Source organism: Solea senegalensis, linkage group LG11, assembly GCF_019176455.1.
Source record: "Solea senegalensis isolate Sse05_10M linkage group LG11, IFAPA_SoseM_1, whole genome shotgun sequence".
Lineage (NCBI taxonomy): Eukaryota > Metazoa > Chordata > Actinopteri > Pleuronectiformes > Soleidae > Solea > Solea senegalensis.
The window spans coordinates 4,579,924-4,589,752 of record NC_058031.1 but is presented as its reverse complement, the minus strand read 5'-3'; the positions used below and the strand labels follow the sequence as shown (position 1 = coordinate 4,589,752).

Here is a 9,829-nt window from a genome sequence, read left to right as displayed (position 1 = left end):
TGAATCATTAGAACCAGTTAATTAAAAAGATGTGTTCAGTACTTCCTGCATGACTGGAGCACAGACTCGGTCTGGCACAGTCACTGAAGTGAAACACAGCGGCAGGGACTGTTTCCTTTAGATTCCATCACTGTGATGGCTAAACTATGAACAAGACTATCACACATACATACACTGTATATTTTGGGGCCTCAAGAAGTGGAAATGAACACACGTTAACCAGCAACCACACTGTCAATCACAGTATTTGTTATTGTCTATTTTCCTCTTTATTGGAACATGATTTAAGAAAATAAGGATTGTGTTTTATCGAGGACGACCTGGAACTAGGGACGGAGACCATTCGTTGCTCAAGATAATGTTTATTGTTGTTTTTTTTGCAACTCATAGAGGTGCCCCCTGGTGGCTGATCACTACCTCTGTTGTCCTTCCTGGGCTTTGCATTTCATATCAGAAGACTATGTCAATTTGTGTTTACAGTCTGTGACGCCGCCGCCACCACACCAGCCATTATTATGCACCTCCACACACACACCCTAACTAAACACTGACACAAACGATAAAAGAACTCTCAGCGCAAAAAAAACTCACTTTATACAGTGGTCAGGCGGACACACACTGGACACACACTGGACACACAATGGAACATGCAAGCGAGACGTGAACTCATTCTTTGGCTGACCGGGTAGAGACACACTGTTAGAGAGACACAGCAACAACAACTGTGTCATACATACATACATTATAGTGTACGAAGAACAGAGGGCGTGAGCGATGAACGTGTTTGAGCACAGGCGACGACTGGTCTGCCTTTGACTGACAACAACATACACCATTAGTAAGCGGGAAACTGCAACTGCTCACAATAACTGTGCGTAAAACAGGCGAGCAATGCCATGATAATAATGTTAGAGGACACACAAGAAATTATTATACATTATTTAGGACTTTTGGAGGTGGGTTGTCCTGAGAGAACATCGTCTGTCCTCTGGACGGATTAGAGACAACCGCCTCAGCTGACATCCTCACTGCATAATATGAGGTGTATATAATATGTGTTCATTAAGAGGCTTTATTGCTGTTAGAGTGACTGCTGTGCTTCTCCATACATATGAACCATGGCGCGCTCTTGTGTCTCAGCGAGTGAGAAAACACAAAGTACAATGTTGGGCCTCGGGCCAAGAGCAGTGCTTTAAACAAATATAGTGTCATTTATAATTGTTCGGAAGCCTGAAGGCAGCCACATCTTTCACTTTTGACATCCATAACAACACACGTGTGAATCACCTGTATAAAAAGAGTTACTTAAGCAGAAATGTGTATCATACACAAGATTTACTAAAGTAATATCACTAACTGAGTAATTAAAGCGGCAGTAAGCAGGATCACCCACACAAAGGCAAAGAGGAGATGCAAACATTAGTTTTCTCTCTGCTAAAAGGCTGTTGTGGAATTATTGATCAAGCCTTTTAAATTATTAGCACCTTATTCGTGTGTAATTAGCTTTTAATGTCGTAGAGGTGGATCTTACTGTAGCTACTCTATTTGCAGGTGGGTGGATAAATCTATAACAAAGCATTAAACTTGATTATCATTGAAACAACCACTGTACACAGTGGCATGCAGTGGAAAAGCTCATTTAAAGCACTGTTACTGTATAAATGATTACAGAGGATTTTAGGGGCCCGGGTCCTGCTACACAAAACCAAACTAAAGCAAGCAATGGCATTGTTCCCATGCAGTGATTACAAAATTTGAGGGGACTCTTGCAAATGTGCCATTCCTGTATACTAACACAATCAACTGTTGTCAAGGGGGCCCCCCTCACAACAATGGCCTGTTTTGCCAAACCTCTTTATACTTTACCTTCAGAGAGACATTGTTGCCACACTGGATAAAGAGCTGCAGAAGTGCTGCCCACTTTCATTCGGCATCCATGTCAATAAATAAATAAGTGCCACAAAAGCATTTGCTCACGATCGCCGCCATCATTTTAGCAAAAACAGAGACAGAGCCATCGCAGTGCTGTGGCCAGAGTGTTTCACTTTCTAAACCAATTCCCTTGCTTAACCATCTTGTTATTTTACTAATTGAAATGTGTGTAATTTGCAAACTGTATTGTCATTGAACCAAATAGTACAACACAATTGCTGTACAAGAAAAGCACCATGCATGCACACAAACTAATGTATTCATAATAAATAGAAAATACAATAACGTAACACTAAGAGCTTCAACATGAGAACATGAATACATATATAGAGTATGAAATATAAAAAATATTGCACATACATAAGTCTTGCAGGGACCATTAATTCAGATTAACTAGTTTTTACTTTCATATTTTAAATACATCTTCTGTATTAATCACATTTTCAACAATCTATGCAACATATCCTGCATTACTATGTTCAAATACGCTCCTAAACACGGAGACTGTTGTTGCGCCTCATACCAACCAAGCACATCACATAATGACTGCGTGTCAACAAAAGCAGAGCCACAGCATTTGGTAGAGCACATGATTTCACATTCCACTCACCACAATGGTGAGGGTTTAGTCCCCACAATGAGGACGAAGCTGGCAACAGAGGATAGCAGACATGGAAATCACGTGGGTGTCAGGGTTAGACCGAGAGAGAGTGGGGTCAGATCAGTCAGAGTTCCTATGATTCAACAACGGCATTTCACAGCCCACATCTCCTGCTCACCACCCCGCATTCTTAATAAAGTACCAATTATTAAATTATTAGTCTTTTTAGTATGATAAGCTCATCTGCTGCTGTCACTTTAGAGAAATGAAGCTCCAGACAGATCGCCGAGGACATGATGTGGCAATGAAAGGAACTGCACCTTTCAGGATGAAATGTGACATTTTATTAATTTCTCGTCTGTACAACACAGTACATAACAGACACAAAACAAAAGAAAACATTAATAGGGATCAGAATGAAGAGCACAATTCGACGGATCTGTTTACTGCACTTTAATGAGCTTTTCTACCGCACGTCTGGAGTCTTGTCTAAGTGACTAATAGTGAATCTCTCAAAAACCTTCAGAGTGACTTCACAGATGTTTTTTTTTTGTTTTTTTACAATCTCCAAGCTGTGGTTCTCAGTGAATAAATGCATGAATGCTAACTGTGAAGAGTGATGACATCAGTGTCTACGATTCAGGATCACCTGATTACGATTTGTCAGGTAAAAGTCATTATACATAGATAAAACCCTAAATGTTCAACCTTCAATTTAACTGGACCCAACATACAGAGAACATATATATACACATATATATATATACATATATATATACATATATATATATATATATATATATGTTTACACACACATACACAACTGAGGCAACAATGAAAACACAAAATCAATTCTTCTTCTTCTTGCAGTGAACTTCAAATGCACCAAAAAAGGCAAATTTCCGTACATCAAATGGTAACACCTTCAAGCACGTCTGTGTAAAAGGCAACACAATAAATAAAAATGAATGGCACAGAAGGTTTTGGACAATCTAAACTGAGAAGCACAACGTCTTAGAAAATATTCACAGGAACCTAAATACTTAAAAAAACAAAAAAGCGCAACAAGAAAATTTCAGAGTCGACGTCCAAGCAAACAGTAACAGAGGCTGACTAAACAGAACAGAGATTAACAAAAATCACAACCTAATTACAGTAAAGGGAATAAGAGAATGACATTTATATTTCAATATAGTATTTGTATTTACAAGCATTTATACAACTGATTTCATTGGGGGCTCAACTTATTACATTAGGACATGGAGAAGAACAATCAGATCATATAATGCACTAAATATAAACCTTGTAAACATCACATCTTACCTTCTATCTTAGATATCAGTCAGATTAAGTTTCTATCTTGCCAGGTTTATAACATATTTGTCCTTACTTTAAGGCATAGGTATGAAGCTTAGGAGCTCTTTTTTCTTTTAAATAAGCCAGATGTATTCAGACAGTTTCACCTTAACGAGGGGAAACTTACTCGTCACAACAGAGCCCCGCCAAGCAAAATCAATCCCACGTGTCTCTGGATCAGCTCAGCTCGCCGTACAGTTATAAGATCTCCTCCACGCCGTGAGCAAAGATCATGACCAGACCGGGCTCCAGGATCATGTCCTCCCCCATATGCTGATTCTCGCAGGCCATCACCACCACTGCCTGCTTGCCTGGAATACGCTTGGCGACGTAGTTCTCATAGTAACGCCTGTTCATCTGCCGCACCTCCAGGGTCGCCAGTCCCTGTGGCCAGTTGCGCTCGTGGGTGTTCTCTATCAGGTCGTTCACAACGGACAGAGGACAGCCGCTGTCAATGAGGGAGCGCTTGATGACCGCCTGGAGCACAGCATCAGGAGTGGAGATCATGCCACCCCAGCGCGTCACACGGGCGGGCTGCATGGAGTTCACCCACCTGACGGTAACGTTAACAAAAGTGAAAACCAAGTGAAAATTAGGGGCTGAGCTGCAGCTGTCCCTACAAATTTGATCTTGGAATAACAAGTGAGAGGACACAAACAAGGTATCACTTACTCTAAAATCTCATTGTACTCGATGCTCTCCTCAAGGTTCTGCAGATTAGGGTTAGCACTGCGGATGGCTCTCATGTAGGCTTTCAGCAGCTGAATGTCTCGTTTCTGGAGAAGAAAAAGGAGCATCTTCAGCGACTGAAGTTAAACAGGAATATATTCCTGAGCACCAACCTTGAAATAAGGTATTTATCAGTGTGTTATTGTTTTATTGGATTTTAAACAAATGCTACAATCATTTCATTTCTTGATTTAGACGCTGTGTAACGAAAAAGCACCATTTCTTGGGGGGAAAAACTGTGTGTGTGTACATACATCTTTGAGGAGAAGGAAGAGTGAAGGGAATGCATTGTGGCTATGAGTGTCCTAGAATGTGTGTCCCACCCATCGAGGACAGAGCATGGAACAGATGGGAGTGCAGTTCAAAGGTCAGCTCCACATTCAATTATGAGAATTCCAAACACAGGAAATGATTGACACATAGTGGCTAAAAATAAAAAGGCCAGTTAACTTCAGCAGTTGATAAAAATAATTGCCCTGGTTGCTATTTAGACCACTAAATGATGATGAAGTAGCTGGCTGAACAACAGTGAGTAGTGGGCTATTTGGCCAACAGATGGTGCTTAAAAAAGTGCTCCACATCAATAAGGGAGGAAGTGTTCTTACCTGTTCCCCTAACTGGTGTTTATGCTCTGCCACCGTTTTCTCCAGCTCTGAAATCTTGGTTTGTTGCTGTTGAACAACGCTCCGCAGATGTTTGATGCAGTTATGGTTGGGTTGTTCATCTTTGGGCATCTCAAGCCTGCAAGAGTTGTAAAGTGAGAGGGAGTGGAGGACTTAACAGAGAACAGGCCACACCGTGTTTGCTACATTTTTTATTGATGCTCAAAAGGGTGATGAGGAATACATAATCGATGACTCTGAAGTTATGTGTCCTGCCAAATGGAAGCCACTCACCCGCATCCCTCCTCACAGTTGACAGGCCTTTTGGGGTTGTGCTCACAGTCTTTGAGGTGTGACTGCAGCTGGTCCAGTCTCAGCGTGGCCGTACAGCCAAAGCTTGCATTGTCACAGCTGATTTGGAGTTTGGACAGCATGTTGCGCATGATGCGAGGCACAGGCCGGAGGTGCGCTAACGTCACCACTGTGCGGTCAACAGGACAAATCTGCTGCTGGGCAAACCACTGTGTTATACAGGCGTTGCAGAAGGCATGCTCGCAGTGTGGAGCCTGGAATAAAAAGAGAACAGAAAAGTGAAAAACAAACAAACTAGCTGAAAATCTGCCATACTTCAAGAATGAGTCATCTTTCTTACCTGCACTGGCTCTTCCAACACTCCACTACAAATGGGGCACAGCAAGTCCTCATCCACCTCCCCTTGAAACCTCGTAACGTCATACCCCATAGTACATCACTCGGACGCACAACCTCCTGATAGAAATACAGCCAAGCATAATGGGATTTCATAAAAGTGTGACGCTTGAAGGTACGCGCTTCAAACTGTTAACTATAATTCCATAGAACCACTGCTTCAAAGCTTATGTTGGTGGGAAAAAAATCTCATGATATATGATATCTCAAGCAGAAACTGCTTCATTGCCTGAATGAATCACCTGACTGGTTCGCAGTCCATTCGGGTGATTCACTGAGACCGTTCCTTGTGAGCAAGTGTTTTCAAAATGAAGAGAAGTTGTGAGCAAAAAAGAAACCAGCTCAATCCAAAAACTGTTGAAAAAAAATAATGTACCTCCATAAAAATCTTCTCTGTTCCCCGTCCCACCCAATCACCCTCTGCCATAGTTACACAAGCACACCCAACCTATGCCATATTTCCCCAACACTCTTTCCTCAATAACAATACATGCATACATCAATCTTTATTTGTAAATAGAACATAATGTGATATACATGATAAATCAAAGCAAATGCTTCAGAACAAACAGTCTTTTCAACAAAAGTAAAATAGCTTCTCCAACACTGCTCATTGAAATGTGTATGCGTGTGTAATTAAAAGCCTCCTGTTCACCAATGAGCCTGCCTAATGTGACTGCAGGCTTGCACTTTGCCAAGAGAGGTCACTCCATCTGAAGCTTCGTGTAATGAACCCATTTTGAAACAATTGGCTCAAGTGGTTCAATGGTTCACAAAAGCTTAATTTACCCATCGTCTAACCCAGGCCTGTTACTAACATCCATCTAATCACAAGTGGACGGTGTTAAGTACGGCTGTTGACATCTGGCATTAAAATCTCACAATCCCAGGCTGTATAAAACAGACATGGATGTGTGACTTGTGATGTGATTTCTACTTGCAACAATAAAAAAATATATATAATTGACCAGTCTGTCTAGAGGAAAAAGGAGCTTGGGGAATCAAAACTCTACTTACACTACTGTAAGAAAATAAGGTTTCAGCCATTCCAGAAAAAAAAACAATGACCAGAGTTCATTCTTTGATGGCGGCTACAAAACCAAAACAAATGTATAGGCATAATATATGGGAAAGTGAAAAAGTACTGGAACCCTAGAGCAAGTCATGGGATGTCAGCTGTGGAGGCTGTGTCCAATGTGTCCTGTAGGAGGACTGCGTTCCCAGAGGGCAAAGAATGTGACCAAATGTGTCCTCAACCTCAGAATATGGTTTGTATGATCAGCTCTGAGGACACATTTCAGACCTGTATTGGATGTAATACCTGTTCACTCATTCATGTTGTACACATGCACGCGCACACACACACACCCACCCACACACTCTTTTAAACCTACCTCACTCATGAAAGGCTTTGAATGCTTCCATTCAGCTTGTGATGTATTGCAGATGCATCACATCTGGTGAAAAACAACCTGTCTGGTAAAGAGGCACTCCCTGCAAAACACATTGATTATTATTATTATTGTTCCATTCTCATACTATGTGATTTTGAATAAACACAACATGGATGCATGCAGTTTATCTCAAGACACGTTTGAATGGACTGTGGCTTTCTGTGATTTTAAACTTCATTATCAAACTATACACTTTATAAAAGACAAGTGCGTGTGTGTCATCTTTATGACATAAATATTTTAACAATCGATGTCATGACACGATGATGTCGGCTCACAAATCCAGGCAGATGTCCATACTTCCCAAGACCGATGTCCTTGGCGCCATACATTTTGAGGTTTTAACACGTTATTCTTGACACGAGACGGTAAAGCAGCTAATATCGACATGCGAATAGAAGAGTCTGTTGTTCCAGCTGACTGGAGACTGACCTAATTCCAGAAGAAGCAGCACATACTGGTCTGAGGGCGATTTACAGATGCCCCACATCATACTCAGCGTGCCTTACACACAAGCTAACCCTACATAGCTGTTGCTATGCTTATGATCTTATTTTGCTATTGACGCATCACCGATGTGGCGTTGGGTTTGTAATAAACTGGCGCCTGTTGACTCACAATAAATAACCCAGCGCTTGAGTCAACACAGCTTGCTCATTATTAATTAATTGTGGCTAACTCTTGCTAACTAGGTAGCCCTGTTAGCGTCCAAGGTGCCGTTGGTTTCCTCTGGATGTTAGCCACCGAGCTAACCAGACATAGCTCAGTCTGGGTCAATTAAACGCAGACGTGTCAGTTTGAAATTAGCCATGTGAGAAAAAAACATCACCAATGAGTCGCATACTTACTTGGTCATGTAGCGAAACAAATCTTAATCGCGGCGCCTATATATTTTCGGACGTCCTACCGTTACTAGCAGCTCGCTAGCCACGAACTGTGCTACATCCTACGCTTTTACGTCGTCCCTACGTCGACATATTCTGACGTCACAACGTAAAAAAAAAGGAGTTTCTGCTGTAATTGCAGCAACGTGAACAGCTATGACGTTGTTTCTTGTTCAGTCCTAACATAAATCACACTTTTTGTTTACTTCGGAGTGATGGCCATGCTTTATTTTGTCAGGTCCTTGTCATTTTGTTTCCCCGTTTCCCAGTTTAAAATTGTACACATTTTATTTGTATTAAACAGGGCACTTCTCATTATGTATATAAGTGCATTTCCCTGTAATGACTGTGCAGACTTTGGCTCCAATTAAAGTCACAGGTGGGGGCAGCCCATGGCCAAGAGGAAAGGCTTTGGCTTGTAACCTGAAGGTCGCTTGCTCAATCCTGGGATGGGCCAAGGGCTGGGGTGCCCCTGAGCAAGGCATCCAATATTCTCTATTGCTCCCCGAGCACAGAAAAGTGCTGCCCACTGCTCACTACTGTGTTAAGGATGAGTTAAATGTAGATTCAACAAATTCACTGTCACAATCAAATTCTAATTCTGGTGCAAGATGGCAGCACCTGAATCTGGGAAAAACAGTGGGAGGACACATTATCCTTTAAATACACCATGCTTCATTTCAAAGCCACTGCTAAACTGTTTTGGATGTTCGTGTGGATTGTATTCTATTTTAAATGTATACTTTTAAAATGTTTATAGTGCTGATAAATGTATTAACACACATTGCACCACTGCGAGTGTAGTAAGTGTGGTCCTATAACAATCTGTGTGTGCTGAGCACATACATCATGAACTATACTGCTCTCACCACTGGGTGAGCTTTGCTTGCTAGACTACATAAGACTAACAGTGGACCAATTGGAAAGTGTTTTGCTGACCCTTTTTATTTTAAGTTATAAAACAATAAAAACAACTGTGCACAAGAAAGGAGAAACAGAAATGGCTTTGGGATCACAAAGAGATGTTTGCTGTACACTAACTTTCTGCTCCAGACCAAATAACAATTAATAGAGGTTGAGGTAATTTGTTTACACATATATCCAAGGAAAGAAACATGCATTCCAAAACTAAGTGGCATTCCCCTTTAATTCTACAGTTTATTTTTCAAACAGAAAAATATGCCACATAATTAATTGCAATCACGATTCTTTATTCTCTTCAAAGAAACTAGCCTCACAGTGTCTACCTAGTACACCATACATAAAACAAATCCTTTGCAAGATATGTGCTTATTTTGTAAAATAATGTCTGTCAATACAAGATATTCTGGAACTACAGAGTTTTTGCTCATTTCCCAAGCTGGATCACTGAGAGTACAGATGCCAAGAGTGGATGTGTGGCCAGGGAGAAATGGCCATTATAGAGTGGGTACTGAAATCAGAATGGGCTCGTCATTCCTAGTGCATTTCTGTCCATCACCGAAGACAATCATCTGTGTTTCTGCTGAAGGATATTTAATGATGTTTCTCTTAGACAGTTCTGTTAATTCTAAAAAACAAAAT

The 9,829-nt window shown here is 41.1% G+C and overlaps 1 protein-coding gene across 1 annotated transcript; it reads right to left on the bottom strand.

Moving 5' to 3' along the window:
* Nucleotides 1-2,971: 2,971 nt before the first annotated feature.
* rnf41 (ring finger protein 41) lies at nt 2,972-8,346 on the bottom strand. Its single transcript, XM_044038014.1, has 7 exons — nt 8,231-8,346; nt 7,323-7,422; nt 5,873-5,988; nt 5,515-5,786; nt 5,224-5,359; nt 4,562-4,665; nt 2,972-4,442 (listed from the first exon to the last, which is right to left on the bottom strand). The coding sequence occupies exons 3-7, from the start codon at nt 5,960-5,962 to the stop codon at nt 4,088-4,090; spliced, it is 957 nt and encodes a 318-aa protein (XP_043893949.1). The 5' UTR covers nt 5,963-5,988; nt 7,323-7,422; nt 8,231-8,346; the 3' UTR covers nt 2,972-4,087.
* Nucleotides 8,347-9,829: the final 1,483 nt, after the last annotated feature.